The sequence below is a fragment of the Macaca thibetana genome, chromosome 19 (genome assembly GCF_024542745.1).
Source record: "Macaca thibetana thibetana isolate TM-01 chromosome 19, ASM2454274v1, whole genome shotgun sequence".
Classification (NCBI taxonomy): Eukaryota; Metazoa; Chordata; class Mammalia; order Primates; family Cercopithecidae; genus Macaca; species Macaca thibetana.
In genome coordinates this window covers 7,436,476-7,458,181 of record NC_065596.1, presented here as the reverse complement: position 1 = coordinate 7,458,181, position 21,706 = coordinate 7,436,476, and the positions used below count along the sequence as shown (strand labels likewise).

Here is a 21,706-nt window from a genome sequence, read left to right as displayed (position 1 = left end):
CAGCCTGGGCTCAAACTGTGGTGAAACTCTGTCTCTATTTTAAAATGCAAAAATTAGCTGGGCGTGGTAGCTCGTGCCTGTAGTCCTAGTTACTGTGGAGGCTGAGACAGGAGGATCACTTGAACCTGGGAGGCGGAGGTTGCAGTGAGCCGAGATTATGCCACTGCACTCCAGCCTGGGCAACAGAGTAAGACTCGATTTCAAAAAAAGCAAAAACAAATAGGTATAGCCCATTGCTTCTAGGCTGCAAACCTGTACGGCATGTTACCTTACTGAATACTGTGGGCAGTTGTAACACAATGGTAAATATTTGTGTATCTAAACATAGGCCAGGCCTGGTGGCTCATTCCTGTAATCCTAGCACTTCGCAAGGCCTATGCAGGAGAATCACTTGAACCCAGGAGGTCGAGGCTGCAGTGAGCCAAGATCACACCACCGCACTCCAACCTGGGCGACAGACCAAGATTCTGTCTCTAAATAGATAGACTGGTTACTTTGGCTCACACCTGTAATCCCAACACTTGGAGAGGCCAAAGTGAGCAGATTGCTTGAGCCCAGGAGTTTGAGACTGGCCTGGGCAACACAGTGAAACCTCTTCTCTATAAGAAAATAAGCCAGGTGTGCTGCCACGTGCCCGTAGTCTCAGCTACCTGGGAGCTTGAGGCAGGAGGATCACCTTGAGCTCTGGAGGTTGAGGCTGCAGTGAGCCATGATCATGCCACCGCACTCTAGCCTGGGCAACAGAGTGAGACCCTGTCTCAAAAAAAAGATTGGGTGGATGGATGGATGGATGGAAACATAGAAACAGTACAGTAAGAATACAGTATTATAATCTTATGGGACCACCGTCGTATATGCAGTCCATCGTTCGATCGTCATTGCTGTGTAGTGCATGACTGTATCACGTAGACCAGGTGGTTCAAACAACAGAAATATATTCTCACAGTTCTGGAAGTGAGAAGTCCAAGGTCAAGGCTCTGGCAGATTTGCTGTCAGGTGAAAGCCCACTTCTTGGTTCATCGATGGCGTTTTTTCCATGCCCTCACATGGTGGAAGGAGTGAGGGAGCTCTCTGGGGGCCTCTTCTATAAAGGCACTAATCCCATTCATGAGGGCCCCATGTAAGTGACCTCATCACCTTCCGAAGACCTTACCTCCTGAACGTATCACCTTAGGCTTAGAGTTCAACATATAAAGTTTGTCAGGGGCGAGGCATGGTGACTCAAGCCAGTAATCCCAGCACTTTGGGAGGCCGAGGCGAGGAGATCACTTGGGGTCGGGAGTTCGAGACCAGCCTGGCCAGCATGGTAAAACCCCGTCTCTACTAAAAATACAAAAATCAGCCGAGCGCAGTAGCATGTGCCTGTAATCCCAGCTACTCAGGAGGCTGAAGCACAAGAATCACTTGAACCCAGGAGGCGGAGATTGCAGTGAGCCGAGATCGCACCATTGCGCTCCAGCCTGGGCAACAAGAGCAAAACCCTGTCTCAAAAAAAAAAAAAAATTGGTGAGGGACACAGACATGAAGTCCATAACAACCAATATCCATCCCCCTGTGGAATGAGGCCTTCAGGAAGATCCTGTCTCTGTGTGTCATTGTGTCTCTGGTTTCTGCCTCCCCGGCGTGTTGGCCACCACCTTCACCACCCCCTACAATGGGACCTTGGCAATGGCCTTGCCAATTCCTTCACACTGTGGCCTTGCTCTCTCCTATCCTCCCTAGGTTCCCCAGCCTCTCAAACGGGAACATCACTGCTGCCAGACTTTCCACGTGTGGCGTGCCCAGGGTGTGCCCCCTGTCCCTGTGCCCTCCCCTTGCCATGTCACCTCTTCCCCAAACCTAGTGGTCACAAGGACTGGGATAGTGGAACACCAGGCCCCAGGACCAGCTCTGCCGCCTCTCTCTCATCTGCCAGGCCTCACAGCCCGCATCCTGCTGGCCTCACCCCATCTTCTTTCTCCCTAAACGAAAGAGGCCCCCATCTTCCCCCAGCCACCACCTCTTCCCAGCTTCTCTGTCCTGTGCCAGGCACCTTCCCTGCCTCGAGTTCCCCCAGGGCTCCATCTTAAACACTCTGGAGCAGTAAGTCCCTCATGGGAAGGGGGCACCCCAGGAATCTGGACAGAGAGTAGGTGTCCCCCATCTTCATTCAGGTGATGGTTACACGGAAGGCCCCAGAGGGGACCCCTGCACACTCCCTGCACTGCACACACTTCCCTGTATGTGTGGACTCGTCAGTACAGAGCAAAAGATTGTCCTGTGAAAAAGGAATGGAACATTGAGCCACCGTGCCTGTCATCACAGCCCTTTGGGAGGCCGAGGCGGGAGGATTGTTTGAGGCCGGAAGTTCAAGACCAGCCTGGGCAACATAGAGAGGCGCGGTCTCTACAAAAAATGTTTAAAATTAGCCAAGCATGGTGGCCTGCACCTGTGGTCCCAGCTACTTGGGAGGCTGAGGCAGGAGGATTGCTTGAGCCCAGGAGGTTGAGGCTTGTAGTGAGCTATGATTACACCACTGCACTCCAGCCTGGGCGACAGAGCAAGACCCTGCCTCTTAAATTAAAAGAAAGAAAAAAGAAAAGAAAAAAGCAGCAGCAACCAGACACAAAAGGCCGTACAGTGTATGACCTCATTGACCTGAAATACCCACAACAGGCGAATCCATAGAGACAGGAAGCAGATTGGTGGTTGTCAGGGACTAGGGGAGGGAAATGGGGAGGGACTGCTGATGGGGACAGTCTCCTTTTAGGGGGATCAGAATGTTCTGGAACCAGATAAAGGCGATGGCTGCACAACATTGTGAATGTACTAAATGCCACACTTTAAAATGGTTAATTGTATGTTATGTTAGTTTTACCCCAATTTTTTTTTTTTTTTTTTTTTTTTTTTTTTTTTTTTTTTGAGACGGAGTCTCGCTCTGCCGCCCAGGCTGGAGTACAGTGGCCGGATCTCAGCTCACTGCAAGCTCCGCCTCCCGGGTTTACACCATTCTCCTGCCTCAGCCTCCCGAGTAGCTGGGACTACAGGCGCCTGCCACCTCGCCCGGCTAGTTTTTTTGTATTTTTTAGTAGAGACGGGTTTCACCGTGTTAGCCAGGATGGTCTCGATCTCCTGACCTCATGATCCGCCCGTCTCAGCCTCCCAAAGTGCTGAGATTACAGGCTTGAGCCACCGCGCCCGGCCCCCAATTTTTTTTTAAATTGCTCTTTGAACCCACTTATCTTCCCACCAAACTGTAGGGCTCCTCGAAGGAGCTTCCACATACCCTGCCTTGTGTCCAGCAGTGAACCCAGAGTCCAGATCAGCCCAAAATTCCTGCTGCAAAGAGCCCAATAGGCAATATTTTTGCCTTTGCAGACTAGATGGTAGTGTCTGTTGCAACACAATTGAATGAGCCTGGCGTACACCAGTAAAACTTTATTGATGGACGCTGAAATATGAAGAGGTTTTTCACACCAGGAAATATTCTTCTTTGGGTTTTTGTTTGTTTCTTGTTTTGCCATTTACAAATGTGAAAATCATTCTTGGCTCGCAGGCAATTAAAAAAACAAGCATCAGACCAGATTTGACCCACAGGGTGTGGTTTACCCTATCAGATGAATGATTATAACTGAAAAGAATTCAGGCAATTGCCATTTTTAATGTCAGAGACTTAAACCTTGAACACCAGCCAGGCACGATGGCTCACGCCTGTAATCCCAGTACTTTGGGAGGCCAAGGCAGGCAGATCACCTGAGGTCAGGAGTTTGAGACCAGCCTGGCCAACATGGGAAAACCTCATCTCTACTAAAAATGCAAAAGTTAGCCAGGCGTGGTGGCACACACCTGTAATCCCAGCTACCCAGGAGGGTGAGCCACGAGAATCGCTTGAACCCAGGAGGCAGAGGTTGCAGTGAGCTGAGATCGCGCCATTGCACTCCAGCCCGGCAACAGAGTAAGGACTCTGTTTCAAAAAAAAAAAAAAAAAAAAAAAAAAAAAAAAAAAAAAACCTTGAGCACCTTACACAACCTCAGACACAAAGATAAAGAGAGAAATGTTGGAATGGGCCTTGACTATAGACCTCTGTATTTTCCAGGTCTTATCTGGGCTTCTAAGTGACTTATAGCCTACTGTCTCAGGAATAAGTGAGTATCCTCAAAGCCCAGAAGGAGGAAGGCCCAGGGCTCCAGGCTGAGGCCTATAGCAGCTCCATCCTCGCTGGAGCCTGTTATCCTTAGCAAACCAACACAGGAACAGAACACCTAATATTGCATGTTCTCACTTACAAGTGGGAGCTAAATAGGGAGAACTCATGTTCACACAGAGGGGAACAGCAGACAGTGGGGCCTCCTGGAGGATGGGAAAAGGGAGAAGAGCAGAAAAAAATAACTATGGGGCCGGGCGCAGTGGCTCACGCCTGTAATCCAAGCACTTTGAGAGGCCGGGCCAGGCGGATCACGAGGTCAAGAGATCGAGACCATCCTGGCCAACGTGGTGAAACCCCATGTCTACTAAAAATACAAAAATTAGCTGGGCGTGGTGGCACATACCTGTATTCCTAGCTACTTGGGAGGCTGAGGCAGGAGAATTGCTTGAACCTGGGAGGCGGAGGTTTCAGTGAGCCGAGATCGTGCCACTACACCCCAGCCTGGGCAACAGAGCAAGAGTCTGTCTCCAAAAAAAAAAAGAAAGAAAGAAAAAGAAAAAATAACTATTGGATACTAGGCTTAGTATCTGGGTGACAAAATAATCTGTACAGCAAACCCCTGTGATACGAATTTACCTACTTAACAAACCTGTGTGTGTACCCCAAAACCTTAAAAGTTAAGGCGGGGCATGGTGGTACATGCCTGTGGTCGCAGCTACTTGGGAGGCTGAGGCGGGAGGATCCCTTGAGCCTGGGAGACAGAGATTGCAGTGAGCCGAGATCGTGCCACTACACTCCAGCCTGGGTAACAGAGCGAGACCCCGTCTAAAAAATAATATTAAAAGGTTGAAAAATAAAGTTTATTTAGACAACAAATAAATAAAATGATGTTTTTGCAAATTATGTCACAATCTGAAAAATATTAACTAAATAAACCAAGGCCGGATACGATGGCTCATGCCTGTAATTTCAGCACTTTGGGAGACCGAGGTGGGTGGATCACTTAAGCTCAGGAGTTCCAAACCAGCCTGGGCAACATGGCAAAACCCCATCTCTGCAAAACCTTAGCCAGACGTGGTGGCGCATGCCTGTGGTCCCAGCTGCTCGGGAGGCTGAGGCAGGGGGATCGCTTCAGCCCAGGAGGCAGAGGTTACAGTAAGCCAAGATCGCAACACTGCACTCCAGCCTGGGTGATGTGTGACCCTGTCTCAAACAAAAAAAAGAAAGAAAGAAAATGGGCTACTCTCTGCTTACTGGGTAGCCCTGCTTTGCAGGAACAGTTAAAGAAAAAATAAGAGGCCGGGGGTGGTGGCTCATGCCTGTAATCCCAGCATTTTGGGAGGCCGAGGCGGGCAGATTGCCTGAGCTCAGGAGTTCAAGACCAGCCTGGGCAACATGGTGAAACCCAATCTCTACTAAAAATACAAAAAATTGGCCAGGCATGGCAGTGTGCGCCTGTAATCCCAGCTACTCAGGAGGCTGAGCCAGGAGAATTGCTTGAACCCGGGAGACGGTGGTTGCAAAGAGCCGAGATCATACCCTTGCATTCCAGCCTAGGCGACACAGCAAGACTCCATCTCAAAAAAAAAAAAAAAAAAGAAAAAGAAAAAATAGAGACTGGGCACAGTGACTCATGCACTTTGGGAGGCTGAGGCGGGCAAACTGCCTGAGCTCAGGAGTTCGAGATCAGCCTGGACAACATGGTGAAACCCCATCTCTACTAAAATACAAAAAATTAGCTGGCATGGTAGCGCGCGTCTGTAGTCCCAGCTACTCAGGAGGTTGAGGCATGAGAATTGCTTAAACCCAGGAGGCAGAGGTTGCAGTGAGCTAAGATTGTGTCACTCCAGCCCACGTGACAGAGCAAGACTGTCTCCAAGAGAAAAAATAGATAAATTGAACAATACAAAATAAAAATAAAGGCACAGTGTAAAATGAAAGGAAAAAAAAGAAAAATTCCATCCTCCTGGTCTGAAAACCTGCTTTTGATTTCGTTGCAGGCTTTTGGAAACGCCAAGACAGCCCACAACAACAACTCCAGCCGGTTTGGGAAGTTCATCCAAGTCAGCTACCTGGAGAGTGGCATTGTGAGAGGGTGAGTCAGTGTCCCGGGGTCCCTACTGGTGGGAGCCGGCCCCACGCGCTGTTGCTTCCCGATACATATGGGAGTGAGATGTGGAGATCATGGCTGTGCAAATGTTTATGCTTTGTACAGGAGAGCGAGTGTGATTTAAAGTCTTTGACGTGAAGGTCTGGAGCAGTAGGTTGAGGTAGGAAATGTGGGCAGGGGCTGGGGGACATGGCTAGAGGTAATGGGCTTTACCGAAAACAGGCAAGGACAACAGCGCAGCCCATTTCTTGTCTTGATAAAGTTTCAAATTTAGTAGGTCTTAGGGGTGTCACAGGCAATAAGGATATAGACTCTGGCCTTTGCCAAACATGTGTCCCTTCAGCCAGAAAATGACAAGCATGGCCGGGCGCGGTGGCTCAAGCCTGTAATCCCAGCACTTTGGGAGGCCGAGACGGGCGGATCACGAGGTCAGGAGATCAAGACCATCCTGGCTAACACGGTGAAACCCCGTCTCTATTAAGAAATACAAAAAACTAGCCGGGCGAGGTGGCGGGCGCCTGTAGTCCCAGCTACTCGGGAGGCTGAGGCCGGAGAATGGCATGAACCCGGGAGGCGGAGCTTGCAGTGAGCTGAGTTCTGGCCACTGCACTCCAGCCTGGGTGACAGAGCGAGACTCCGTCTCAAAAAAAAAAAAAAGAAAGAAAGAAAATGACAAGCACAGAGCAGCAAAGTGAGGTGGTTGTGCATTGGGAATACTGAAGGGTGGATGGGTGGATGGACTCATGAGGGGATGGATGGATGGAGGATGGATGGATGGATGGATGGATGGATGGATGGATGGATGGCTGGGTTGGTTGGTTAGACAGACAGATGGACTCATGGGTGAATGGATTTTCAGGTAGATGGATGGACAGATATATGGATGGGTAGATGGGTGGGTGGGTGTATGGATGGATGGATGGATGGATGGATGGATGGATGGATGGATGGATGGATGGATTCATGCATGGATGGCTGAAGGGATGGATAGATTAATTCTTGGATGAATGGATTCATGAGTGGATGGATGAATAGATTCATGAATGGGTGGGTGGGTGGGTGGATGGATGGATGGATGGATGGATGGATGGATGGATAGATAGGTTAATGGGTGAGTGGATTTATGGGTGGATGGATGGATTCATGAATGGATCTACCTGTACACTCATGAATCCATCCATCACAGGTGGATGGGTAGATTCATAGTAGGTGGATGAGTAAATGGGTAGATTCATATAATGAATGGGTGGGTGAATGGGTGGATGGATGGATGGATGAATGGATGGATGGTTGGTTAGACAGACACATGGATTCATGGGTGAATGGATTTTCAGGTAGATGGGTGGACAGATTTATGGATGGGTGGGTGGATGGATGGATGGATGGATGGATGGATGGATGGATGGATGGATGGATTCATGCATGGATGGCTGAATGGATGGATAGATTAATTCTTGGGTGAATGGATTCATGAGTGGATGGATGAATAGATTCATGAATGGGTGGGTGGGTGGATGGATGGATGGATAGATAGGTTAATGGATGAGTGGATTCATGGGTGGATGGATGGGTTCATGGGTAGGTGGATGAGTAAATGGGTAGATTCATATAATGAATGGGTGGGTGGGTGGATGGATGGATGGATGGATGGATGGATGGATGGATGGATGAATAGATAGGTGGATTTATGCGTGAGTGGATTCATGGGTGGCTGGATAGATGGATTCATGGGTGGATGGATTTACAAGTAGATGGATAGATTCATAGGTAGGCGGTTGAATAAATGGGTAGAGTTGTGGGTGTGTGGATGAGTGGATGGATGGATAGATAGACGGATTCATGGGTGGACAGATTCGTGGATGGATAAGTACATGGATTATTCATAGGTGGATGGGTAGATTCATGGGTAGGTAGATGAATAAATGGGGAGATTTGTGGATGTGTCATTTAGCAAATGGATAGATTCATGGGTAAATTGGATGGGCTTGATCAGTGGATGTATGGATCCATTGATGGATAGATGAGTACTTAGATGGCATCTGACAGGGTCCAAGGCCTGGATACTCACAAGGATCCCCCACCTAACTACAGATTCTCGTTTGAGGGGCTGCTGTGTCAGTGGGATTTGTAAAGGTCCCAAGATTTTGTCTGTCTGAACCTGACTGATGATCATTTCAACGGATGGTCCATATTCAAGATACAAGCAGGCACATTGTTCTCCTGAACCCTTCCGCCTCTAGCTTCATTCCTTTTTCCCACTGCCCAGGCTCCAGTAGGCAGTGGTGTAGGTGAGTGGCCCTTGACAAATGTCAGGGGCTGCTCTGGCCCCTCGGCCTCAGCCCCCACAAGGCAGTCAGTGGCCCCCCAACTCCTACCATCTGCCCACACAGGTGTGCCCAGTTCATCAGAGACACCTGGAACAGCCACTTGTCCCACCTGTCTTCCAGGCCCTGACCTTCTCTCCATGAAGACCCCACCTTTTTCACTTCATATTTTGGGGGTTAAAATACACAACATAAGGCCGGGCATGGTGGCTCACACCTGTAATCCCAGCACTATAGGAGGCTGAGGCAGGTGGATCACCTGAGGTCAGGAGTTCAAGACCAGCCTGTCCAATGTGGTGAAACCCCCGTCTCTACTAAATTAGCCAGGCATGATGGCAGGCAACTGTAATCCCAGCTACTCGGGAGGCTGAGGCAGGAGAATCGCTTGAACCCAAGAGGCGGAGTTTGCAGTGGGCCAAGATCATGCCACTGCACTCCAGCCTGAGCGACAAGAGTGAAAGTCCATCTTAAAAAAAAAAAAATTAGCTGGGCGTGGTGGTGCATGCCTGTGATCCAGAAATTACAGGTGTGAGCCACTGCACCCAGACACTATGTTTAGTTTTTCTTTCTTTTTTTTTTTTTTTTTTTTTTTAAGACGGAGTTTTGCTCTTATTGCCCAGGCCGGAGTGCAGTGGCGCAATCTCGGCTCACCGCAACCTCCGCCTCCTGGGTTCAAGCGATTCTCCTGCCTCAGCTTCCTGAGTAGCTGGAATTATAGGCATGTACTACCACGCCCAGCTAATTGTATATTTTTGGTAGAGATGGAGTTTCTGCATGTTGGTCAGGCTGGTCTCAAACTCCCGACCTCAGGTGATCTGCCTGCCTTGGCCTCCCAAAGTGCTGGGATTACAGGCGTGAGCCACCACGCCTGGCCGTTTAATTTTTTAAGAAGCCGCCATACTGTTTCCCACAGAAGCCACACCATTTTACCTTCCCATCAGCAATGCACAAAGGTCCCCACCTCTTATCTTTGATTTTATTTTTCTTCCCATGGGTCCGTCTTTTGTACGATCCTATCTGCCACATTGCAGAGATTTTTAGCCCACAGGAAGCGTTCAGGGTACCTTGTTGGGAAGATGACACAGATACTGTTGCTACAGTTCCAGGCCTCCCTTGGGGAGAAACTAAGCTGCCTCCTCGTCTTGTCTGGGTGTCCAGCTGGCTCTGGACAGACACTACAGGATTCACCTCCGTATGGGCACCGCCCCCTTTCCCACAGTATCTCTGTCTGCATTTCCTAGGAGGGACTGCCATAACAGTGTACGACAAACCATATGGCTGAAACAGCAGGAATTATTCTCGCAACATCCCGGAGGCCAGAAATCGGATATCAAGGTGTCCACAGCGCTGGTTCCTTCTGGAGGCTCTAGGGAAAGATCCTGGCTACCTCCTCCAGCTTCTGGTGGCTCCCTTGGCTTGTGGCCACATTACTCCAATCTCTGCCTCTGTCTTCAGGTGGCCTATGTCTCTCCTGTTTTATTTTTTTATTTTTATTGTTTTGGAGACGGAATCTCACCCTGTCGCCCAGGCTGGAGTGCAGTGATGCTCTCTCTGCTCACTGCAACCTCTGCCTCCCAGGCTCAAGCAGTTCTTGTGCCTCAGTCTCCCGAGTAGCTGGGATTATAGGAATGTGCCACCACACCCAGCTAATTTTTGTTATTTTTAGTAAAGACAGGGCCTCACTGTGTTGGCCAGGTTAGTCTCAAACTCCTGGCCTCAAGTGATCCGCCTGCTTCGACCTCCCAAAGTGCCGGGATTACAGGCGTGAGCCACCACCCCCGACCCCCTCTTTTCTTATAAGAACATTTGACATTGGATTTAGGGCCTTCCTGGATTATTAAGGATGATCTTGAGGTCTTTAACTTAATGGCCTCTGCAAAGACCCTTTTTATTTTTTGAGATAGCATCTTACTTTGTTGCCCAGGCTGGAGTACAATGGCTTGATTATGGCTCACTGTAGCCTTGAACTCCTGGAGTCAAGTGATCCTCCTGCCTCAGCCTTCTGAGCAGCTGGGACTACAGGTGCACACCGCCACACCTGGCTAATTTTTTATTTTTATTCCGTAGAGACAGGGTCCCACTATGTTGTCCAGGCTGGTCTTGAATTCCTGGCCTCAAGAGATCCTTCCACCTTTGCCCCCGCAAAGCTCTGGGGATTACAGGCATGAGCCACTGCGCCCAGCTCCCTTTTTCCAGATAAAGTCACATCCCCAGGTTCCAGGAGGCATAACTTCCAGGGCCCGCCATTGGACCACACACCAGAAGGGCTGTCCTGGCCCAGCCCATAGCTAAACGGTTCAGCCTCCCTTGCCTTCCCCAGGGTGCTGTCATATTCAGGACCAGTGGCCCTCTGTGACCAGGTCTCCCAGACCAGCTTTGAAAAGTCATATCTGTGGCCTTGGATTCAGGAAAAGGAGTCCTGCCTCCACCCACAACCTCAGGAATGTGGCCATCCTCACCCCAGGGAGGGAGGCGCACTTCCCATCCCAAGAATGGCCGCAGCAATCACAAGGAGCTGGCTCGGACCGGTTCTGCTTTTGCCTACCTTCAGGCAGGTGACACTTCTCTATGCCATTCCCACGAAAGCCAAGGATCAGGCGTAGTCCAAGCCTCCCTGCCCAGTTCCCCAATTTATGAGGCTGCAGGTGCTGAAACTGGTTACTAGCCCGGCAAAGGAATAGAAGGAAACATTTTTTTCTCCTATTTGAAAGAAGAGAGGACCTAGGCCAGGCCCATCGAAAGTCACCTGTGCATCGTGTATGTCCCTGTGTGAGCCTGCAGACAAAAGACTGCTGTCCTGGGCTGGGCATGGTGGCTCATGCCTGTAATCCCAGCACTTTGTGGGACTGAAGCGGTTGGATCACGTGAGGCCAGGAGTTCAAGACCAGCCTGGCCAACATGGCAAAACCCCATCTCTACTAAAAATACAAAATTAGCTGGGTGTGGTGGCGCATGCCTGTAATCCCAGCTACTTGGGAAGCTGAGGCAGGAGAACTGCTTGAACATGGGAGGCAGAGGTTGCAGTGAGCCGAGATCATGCCACTGCACTGCAGCCTGGGTGACAGAGTGAGACTCTGTCTCAAAAAAAAAAAAAAAAAAAAAAAAAAGACTGCTGTCCTGGAGAGACAGGCAGGCGGCATTCAGATTCAGCAGGCCCTGAATCAGGAACCTTGTGCTGTACCCTGGCCCTGCCACCCCTTGGGCACCAGCTGTGTCTCCTGCATAACAGGATAAGCTCAGATGAGGGTGATCTGGAGCCCCCAGTGAGCTCACATCTCTAGTGATGGCGGACCCCGTGATAGACCGGCCCCACCAGACTCAGCCATCCCCAGCTGGTGCGAAGTGATCCCACCAGGCCACCCGCCTCCCACAGGACCCTGGGCAGCACGTAGTCTCACCAAGCCTCGGCTCCTTGTCCACTCCTCAGGAGCCACCGTGCCTGCCCCAGCGTGTGAGAGGAGTCCCTGAGAAAATATCAAATGATGCCTAGAACGTATTTGTCCTCGAAAAAACATTCCCTGCCACTACTTTTAGCATCGAGAGATATTTGGGGCTGCAGAGACACCCTAGTCCCTGTGCTGGCACCCTCAGACTCAAGGTCCCACATGATGCCAGGTGCCTCCTGAAGGACCTCTGAGAATTTAATTTGGAGGAAACACCTTAACTGCTTGGCACAGAGAAAATGATTGGCAAGGCCAGGAGCAGTGGCTCACACCTGTAATCCCAGCACTTTGGGAGGCCGAGGCGGGTGGATCACCTGAGTTCAGGAGTTCGAGACCAGCCTGGCCAACATGGTGAAATCTGTCTCTACTAAAAATACAAAAATTAACTTGGCGTGGTGATGGGCACCTGTAATCCCAGCTACTGAAAAGCTGAGGCAGGAGAATTGCTTGAACCCCGGAGGCGGAGGTTGCAGTGAGCAGAGATCACGCCACTGCACTCCAGCCTGGACAACAAGAGCAAAACTCCGTCTAAAAAAAAAGAAAAAGAAAATGATCGGCAAACGGCAGAACACCAGACCGTATGGATACAACCAAGTATTGATGGGTATCACAGACCCCTGGGCTTCCAAGGACACTGTGACAAAATTGGAGAGGAAGCCCCAGACCCAGAGAAGGTACCTGCAAATCAGAACCAAGAAAGGACTTGAATCTAGAATATAGAAAGAGCATTTATAGCTCAATAATAGGACCAACACCCCAATAAGAAAACCACAAAAGACATCAATGGATACTTTATCAGAGAAGACCTGTGAATGGCCAGGCAGCACGTGAGATGTTCGGCATCATTGGTCATCACGGAAATGCAAATCCAAACCACAGTGACAGGCCAGATGCATGGCTCATGCCTGTAATCCCAACACTTCAGGAGGCTGAGACAGGTAGATCACTTGAGGCCAGGAGTTATAGACCAACCTGGACAACATGACGAAACCCCGTCTCTACCAAACTACAAAAATTAGCCTGTAGTCCCAGCTACTCGGGAGGCCGAGGTGGGAAGATCACTTGAGCCCAGGAGGACAAGGCTGCATTGAGCCATTATTGTGCTACTGCACTCCAGCCTGCACAACAGAGCAAGATCCTGCCTCAAAACAAATGCTGCAGTGGCTCATGCCCGTAATTCCAGCACTTTGGGAGGCTGAGGCAAGTGGATCACCTGAGGTCAGGAGTTCAAGACCAGCCTGACCAACATGGAGAAACCCCATCTCTTCTAAAAATACAAAATTAGCCAGGCATGGTGGCACATGCCTGTAATCCCAGCTACTCGGAAGGCTGAGGCAGGAGAATTGCTTGAACCCAGGAGGTGGAGGTTGCAGTGAGCCAAAATCGCGTCATTGCACTCCAGCCTGGGCAACAGAATGATACTCCATCTCAAAAAAAAAAAAAAGCCCACAGCGACATACCACTACACCCCCACTAGGATGGCTAGAATAAAAAAGACAGTGAATAACAAATATTGGCCAGGCGTGGTGGCTCATGCCTGTAATCACAGCACTTTGGGAGGCCAAGATGTGCAGATCACTTGACATAGGTCAAGAGTTCGAGATCAGCCTGGCCAACACGGCAAAACCCCACCTCTACTAAAAATACAAAAATTAGCTGGGTATGGTGGCACACGCCTGTAATTCCAACCACTCTGGGGGCTGAGGCAACATAATCGCTTGAACCCGGGAGGCAGAGGTTGCAATGAGCCAAGATTGTACCATTGCACTCCATCCTGAATGACAGAGCGAGACTCCATCTCAAAAAAAAAAAAAAAAAAAAAAACCTCAATATTAACACAATACTAAAATGTAACGTTTTATTCTTTCTCTTTTTCTCTTAATGACAGAGCTGTCGTCGAGAAATATCTGCTTGAAAAGTCTCGCCTGGTGTCTCAGGAGAAGGATGAGAGGTAGGAGAACTTTTTCCCGGGAATCTCTGAATGCCACGTCATGTCTGCGTTTCTTCCTACAGAGGAGAGAAGCAAAGCAAATGTCCTGAGGTCAGAAGAACTCGGGGAGGCCGTGGAGGCTCTCACAGGAGCAGGGCCTGCCCATCCATCTTCTCCCCAGACCTGCTCCTGTGGCCTCACACTTTGTTTTCATACCTCCCAAGCCACCTTTGTGTGCCTCCCTGGAGGTTTTATCCCCAGTACGTGCTCAGATGTCTGCACAAAATATAGAAAATTAGATTGGAAGCATTTCTTAGGCATGGTAGCATGTGCTTGTAGTCTTCTAACTATTCGGGAGGTCTAGGCGGGAGGATCACGTGAGTCCAGGAGGTTGAGGCTGCAGTGAGCTAGACACCACACTTCAGCCTGGGCAATAGAGCAAATCCTTGTCTCTTTGTTTTTGTTTGGTTAGTTGGGTTTTGTTTTTGTTTTTGTTTTTGTTTTTGTTTTTTTTTTTGGTTTGTTTGTTTGTTTGAGTCAGAGTCTTGCTCTGTCACCCAGTCTAGAGTGCAGTGGTGTCATCCCGGCTCATTGCAACCTCCACCTCCTGGATTCAAGCGATTCTCATGCCTCTGCCTCCCAAGTAGCTGGGATTACAGACGTGCACCACCACGCCCGGCTACAGTCCTTGTCTCTTTAAGAAAAAAAAAAAAAACAGGCCTGTAGCAGTGGCTAACGCTTGTAATCCCAACACTTTGGGAGGCCTAAGCGGGAGGATCACATGAACCCAGGAGTTCCAGACCAGCTTGGTCAACATGGCGAAATCCCATCTCTGCAAAAAAAAAAAAAAAAAAAAAAAAAAATTAGCTGGGCATGGTGACACACACCTGTAGTCCCAGCTACTCAGGAGGCTGACCTGGGAGGATCACTTGAACCCAGGCAGTCGAGGCTACAGTGAGCTGTGATCACACCATTGCACTTCAGTCCGAGCAACAGAGCAAGACCCTATCTCAAAAAAAAAAAAAAAGAAATATTTCCAGTTGACAAGTTAGTGAGATGTACACCCACCCACCTCCAGTCCTCTGGAAATCTATTTGCTCAAGATGCTCATTTGTTTCTTTTTGTTTTTTTAAGACATAAGAACTGACTTACTGTTTTAAATTTGTACATATTTGAGGTGTGCTCTCCAAAGCCATGTTAGTAGTGGTTTGCAGAGTAGCTATTGCTTGGCCTCCAAAAACAACTGTGTTCCTCCCAATTTTGACCTGTAGGAACTACCACGTGTTTTATTATTTGTTACTCGGGGTCAGCGAGGAAGAGCGCCGAGAATTTCAGCTCAAGCAGCCTGAAGATTATTTCTACCTCAACCAGGTAAACAGCCTCAAGCCCCAGTCACAAACGCCACCTCTGTTCCCGGCTTCAAGCTGTTTATGCACAGCCAGGAAGTCAGAGGCAGCCTGCCCTGGCCCCCAAACCCGCTCCCAGAAGGCAACATTAAAAGAACCCATTCATTCCCTTGGTCCTGGGGCCCTGCCCCGCTAGCTCCAGCCAAAATCACTCTGGCACGCCACCCTCGCCGGCCCAGGAATGCCCAAAGTACCGACGCCTTTGTTTTCCAGCATAACTTGAAGATTGAAGATGGGGAGGACCTGAAGCATGACTTTGAGAGGCTCAAGCAGGCCATGGAGATGGTGGGCTTCCTCCCCGCCACCAAGAAGCAGTAAGTGTGCGGGTCCCGGGGACCGTCCCTCAGAGCGTACAGGGGGCGCACATGTCCCTTACCAGTCACTCTGAGGTCTAACCTGCAACCCAGTGAAAACGGGCAGGCAGTGTCCTGAACAGAGCCGCCATAGGAAGTGTGGCCCAATAGCAGTGAGCACATGAGAAGGGGCTCAAGCCATTGGTCATCAGGCGATGCCAATTAAAGGTAATGTGAACATACTTAACGCTGCCGAGCTGTACCCTTAAAAATGGTTTGGCCAGGCGCCAGGTGGCTCACTCACGCCTGTAATCCCAGCACTTTGGGAGGCCAAGGTGGAGAATTACATGGGCCCAGGAGTTCAAGACCAGCCTGGGCAACATGGTGAAACCCCATCTCTACAAAAAATAAATAAAATTAGTCAGGCGTGGTAGTACACACATGTGGTCCCAGCTACTTGTGGCGCTGAGGTGGGAGGATCACTTGGGCCAGGGAGGAAGAGGCTGCAGTGAGCCACGATCACGCCACTGAAGTAATCACGCCACTCTGGATGACAAAGGGAGACCCAGTCTCAACAAAAAATAGTTTAAAGAATACTGGGTGCGGTTGTTCCCACATGTAATCACAGTGCTTTGGACGGCCAAGGCAATGGGATCACTTAAAGCCAGGAGTTCAAGACTGTGAGCTAGGATTGTGCCACTTCATTTCACCCAGGCAACAGAGCAAGACCCTGTCTCTAAAAATCAAAGAAGTTAAGGTAGTGAATTTCATATTATGCTTATGTTACTACAATTTAATTATTTTTTTTTTTAGGTGGGGTCTCACTCTTTCACCTAAGCTGGAGTGAAGTGGTGAGATCATGGCTCACTGCAGCCTTGACCTCCCCTGGTTCAGGTGATCCTCCCACCTCAGCCTCCCAAGTAGCTGGGACTACAGGCGCGTGCCACCACACCCAGACAATTTTTTGTAGAGACAGCGTTTCCTCATGTTGCCCAGGCTAATTTTGAATTCCTGGGCTCAAGCCATCCACCTGTGTAAGCCTCCCAGCGTGCTGGAATTACAAGCACAAGCCACCGCTCCCAGCAATTTAAATTTTTTTAAACCAGGCGTGGTGGCTCACGCCTGTTATCCCAGCTATTTGGGAGGCCAAGGCAGGAAGATCGCTTGAGACCAGGAGTTTGGGACCAACCTGGGTAACATAGCAAGACCCCATCTTTTTTTTTTTTTTTTTTTTTTTTTTTTTTTTAATTTTCCAGGCATGGTGGCACACACCTGTAGTCCCAGCTACTTGGAAGGCTGAGGTAGGAGGATCACTTGAGCCCAGGAGTTCACAGCTACAATGAGCTAAGATGGCACCTCTGGCCTGGGCGCAGTGGCTCACGCCTGTAATCCCAACACTTTGGGAGGCCGTGGCAGGTGGATTGCCTAAGCTCAGGAGTTCAAGGCCAGCCTGGGCAACATGGCGGAACTCCATCTCTACTAAAAATATGAAAAATTTGCCAGGCATGATGGTGCACGCCTGTAATCCCAGCTACTCAGGAGGCTGAGGGACGAGAATCACTTAAACACGGGAGGCAGAGGCAGCCGTGAGCCAAGATTGTGCCAATGCACTCCAGCCTGGGCGACAGAGCAAGACTCTGTCTCAAAAAAAAAAAAAAAAAAAAAGATAGCACCTCTGAATAGCCAGTGGACTCCAGCCTGGACAATATAGCCAGTGACTGGCCAGACATCCCATCAAGTTCACAGACAGCATTAGACGTCAGGACAGTGGTTCCTCTGGGGTTGGGGGGCTCCAGGATCCAGGACTTGGAATGTTCTATTTCTTGGTCTGGAGGCTAGTTAGAGGGATCTGTACACATTTTTTTTTTTAAAAAAAAACAGTTTCACTAGCCAGGCATGGTGGTGCAAACCTATAGTCCCAGCTACCCAAGAGGCTAAGGTAGGAGGCTCACCTGAGCCAAGGGAGGTTGAGGCTGCAGTGAGCCATGATTGTGCCACTGCACTCCGGCCTGGGTGACAAGATTGAGACCCTGTTTCATAAAAAGAGAAAATAGCTGTCTAGCCAGGTGCAGTGGCTCATGCCAATAATCCCAGGTATTCAGGAGGCCAAGGCAAGAGGATCACTTGAGACCAGGAGTTTGAGACCAGCCTGGGCAACATAGCAAGACTCCATCCCTTTAAAAATATGTTTTTAAATTAGCCAAATGTGGTGGCCTGTAGTACCAGCTACTCAGGAGGCTGAGGCAGTAGAATCACTTGAGCCCAGGAGTTGGAGGTTACAGTGAGCTATGATTGTGTCACTGCACTCCAGCCTGGGCGACAGAGCCAGATCAAATCTCAGGAAAAAGGTAACTGTCTGTAAAGTCACATTCCACAGAGGCAGTCTTCAACAGAGGCCTTAGATATTTTTCCAACTTCATGCGTTCTGAACAAAATTTGCTGGTTTTATGGATTCAGCCCAGTTCCCTGGAAGAATCTGATGTCTTAGGAATGTAGAAACTGCCCAAATGTGAGTGCCTTTTCTTTCCCAGGATTTTTGCCGTCCTCTCGGCCATCCTGTACCTAGGCAACGTCACTTACAAGAAGAGAGCTACAGGCCGAGAGGAAGGGTTGGAGGTCGGGCCGCCCGAGGTGCTGGACACCCTGTCGCAGCTTCTGAAGGTACTGATCACCATCTCTGTCCCTCCTCAGGCCTGACTCAGGGCCGCTGGCTATCTCTCAATACGAGGGACCGTACCCAGAACTTCCTACGTAGGCTGAGGTTTCATCAACCAGGACCTTACGTCTTCCGCTCTCATCTCTACAGTGTTGCTTCCTCATTTCTGATGAGCTCTGTGGACGGGGGCATCTCCTCCTCCCACCCTCAAGTGAAAGCCTCTCTGAAACTACAGCTCAGGGGCCAGGTGCGATGGCTCACACCTGTAGTCCCAGCCCTTTGGGAGGCCGAGGTGGGAGGATCAACTGAGGTTGGGAGTTCAAAACCAGATTGGCTAACATGGTGAAACCCCATCTCTACTAAAAATACAAAAAGAAATTAGCCAGGCATGGTGGTACGTGCCTATAGTCTAAGGTACTCGGGAGGCAGAGGCATGAGAATCACTTGAACTTGGGAGGCAGAGGCTGCAGTGAGCCAAGATTGTGCCACTGCACTCCAATCTGGGCGACAGAGCAACAGTCTGTCTCAAAGAAAGAAAAAAACTATAGCTTGGGGCTGCATGCAGGTGTTGATGGTGTGCTCCTGTAATCCCAGCTACCCAGGGGGCCAAGGCAGGAAGATTACTTGAGCCTAGGAGTTCATTGCTGCAGTGAGCTGTGATCGTGCCACTGCACTCCAGCTGGGGTGAGTGACAGGGTAAGGCCCCATCTCTTAAAAAACAAAAACTTCTGGTTTGATCATTTTCTCATTGGACCTGCCATCCCTTCCTCCTCCACTGGTTCTCAGCCAGGGGCAGTTGTGCCCCCAGGACACACTGGGCAATGTCTGGAGACCTTTCTGGTTGCCATACTCTGGGTTGCTCCTGGCATCTGCTAGGTAGAGGCCATGGATGCTGCTCAACACCCTGCAGTGCACAGGACAGCCCCCCCCGGCAGAGAATTATCCAGCCCCAAGTGCAAAAGGCAGTGAGGCCAAGGAACCCTACCCCAGTCTTTTGTGTTTTAATCCATTTATGCTTAGCGTTCCATTCTTGGTACAGGAGCCCCAGCTTCTGTTGAGTTCTTGGGGATATGTGAGCATCTGCTGGGATATTCAGAGAAAGCCCCTGCCAGCCGGGCACGATGGCTCACGCCTGTAATCCCAGCACTTTGGGAGGCTGAGGCAGGTGGATTATCTGAGGTCAGGACTTCGAGACCAGTTTGAGAACATCAGGCCCCAAAACCTGACCATTATGGAGAAACCCTGTCTCTACTAAAAATACAAAAATTAATTGGGCATGGTGGCACACACCGTAGTCCCAGCTATTCAGGGGGCTGAGACAGGAGAATCACTTGAACTCGGGAAGCAGAAGTTGCAGTGAGCCAAGATTGCGCCACTGCACTCCAGCCTGGGCGACAGAGCAAGACTCCATGTAAAAAAAAAAAGAGAGAGAGAAGGCCCCCGCTTATTCCCCACTCTTGCTGCTGGTGGGCAGAGACCACCAGCTCAGGTAGCTTGGCAGTTGGGGGAGGGATGAGCATGTCGGCTGTCTGGGTAAAGTCTAAGCCCAGCCCCTGTGCAATGGATGGGAGCCACCAGCTCCAACAGGCAAAGCAGTGAGTGCTGGTCACCGGGCGCCACCTGGACCCATGGCTCACACTCACATAAGGCCTGTGCGTGCCACGGGGTGAGCATCCAGCAAGCCCATGCTATGTGGGAATTCTGAAACCTGCCAAGTATAAAACAACATCGCAGGCCAGGCACAGTGGCTCATGCCTGTAATCCCAACACTTTGGGAGGCCCAGGCAGGCGGATCACCTGAGGTCAGGAGTTCAAGACCAACCTGGCCAACATGGAGAAACCCCATCTCTACAAAAAATACAAAAATTAGCTGGGCATGGTGGCAGGCGCCTGTAACCTCAGCTACTGGGGAGACTGAGGCAGGAGAATCACTTGAACCCGGGAGGCGGAGGTTGCAGTGAGCCAGGATCACACCACTGTACTGCAGCCTGGGCGATAGAGTGAGACTCTGTCTCAAAAAAAAAAAAAAAACAGGCCGGGCGCGGTGGCTCAAGCCTGTAATCCCAGTACTTTGGGAGGCCGAGGCGGGTGGATCACGAAGTCAGGAGATCGAGACCATCCTGGCTAACATGGTGAAACCCCGTCTCTACTAAAAATACAAAAAACTAGCCGGGCGTGGTGGCGGGCGCCTGTAGTCCCAGCTACTCGGAGGCTGAGGCAGGAGAATGGCGTAAACCCGGGAGGCGGAGCTTGCAGTGAGCCGAGATCGCGCCACTGCACTCCAGCCTGGGTGACACAGCGAGACTCCGTCTCAAAAAAAAAAAAAAAAAAAAAAAACAGCACATCGTGGGTGGGTGGGCAGGCTTCAGGGCCCACTTCCAGGCCTGGCTGCTGAGGGTCCGTCTCCCAGCTGCCTCTGGCCCCGGGCCTTGCCTCAGTGACACCAGGACATGCCTGATATGCCCTCCATCTCCCTTTTCCTTCTCCCTCTCCTTGACCTCCAAACAGGTAAAGCGAGAAATCTTGGTGGAGGTTCTGACCAAAAGAAAAACGGTGACCGTCAACGACAAGCTCATCCTTCCCTACAGCCTCAGCGAGGTGAGCGCTGCCCAGGCACTCACAGAGTGCCAGACCCCAAAACCCAAGCGGGAATGGTCTTTGGAAAGAGCTGGCGTGAGTGGGCCGTTCCTGTCCCTGAAATGCTAGAATGGAACCCAGGCATTGCCTCTGATTGTCATGTGAGTTCAGGCCAGCCTGGGACACAAACCATGGCCCTCAGGCCAGAACTTGAGCCACATGCATTCATATCTGTGTTTCTATATGTTCCGTGTGCGTGCTGATTCTCACCAGCAATAGTTGGCCAGATCCAGCCTTCCACCTGGTTTTGCTAATAAAGTTTTATTGGCACATGGCCATACCCATTCATTTACATACCACCTAAGACTGCTTTGGGGCCATAGCAGCTAAGCAGAGCAGTTGCGACAGAGAACATCAGGCCCCAGAGCCAAAAGTAATGACTCCCTGGTCCCTCCCAGAAAAAAATTTGCCCATCCCTGGACTCCGGAACATGACACTGACTACCCTTATGTAACTCCCAGCCTATAAGTCTCAAGCCTGTGACTCTAAACCTTGTTAAGGTGCCTCCCTCTGGTCTTTGCCCCAGCCTGGATGTTTTCTCTGTGCTGTATTTCTCTTGCATTTTTACATCTCAAGAGCAGGATCACTTGCAGCTTGTTTAACAATAGGAAAGTACCTAGTCACAATGGGGATTTTTAGCCCCTCACCCAATGGGAAGCTGCTGTGGCATTTCAAACAGGCACCGGGGACATTCTGAGCCTACATGGGTCCAGGGCACCACGTGATGTTGCCAGGAAGTTGCTGCACATCACCCAAGACCCGAGCAGCACTGGTGCCCCG

At 50.2% G+C, this 21,706-nt stretch overlaps 1 protein-coding gene across 5 annotated transcripts in view; it reads left to right on the top strand.

Annotated features, from left to right (window-relative positions):
* Nucleotides 1-21,706, top strand: part of MYO9B (myosin IXB) — a 135,649-nt gene that overhangs the window by 60,479 nt on the left and 53,464 nt on the right. For all 5 annotated transcript variants that reach the window (XM_050769407.1, XM_050769406.1, XM_050769405.1 and 2 more), the window contains 6 exons: nt 6,128-6,222; nt 13,893-13,955; nt 15,206-15,305; nt 15,554-15,654; nt 18,165-18,294; nt 20,798-20,887. In XM_050769407.1, the coding sequence (XP_050625364.1) occupies nt 6,128-6,222; nt 13,893-13,955; nt 15,206-15,305; nt 15,554-15,654; nt 18,165-18,294; nt 20,798-20,887 (579 nt within the window). The remainder of the gene's footprint in view (nt 1-6,127; nt 6,223-13,892; nt 13,956-15,205; nt 15,306-15,553; nt 15,655-18,164; nt 18,295-20,797; nt 20,888-21,706) is intronic.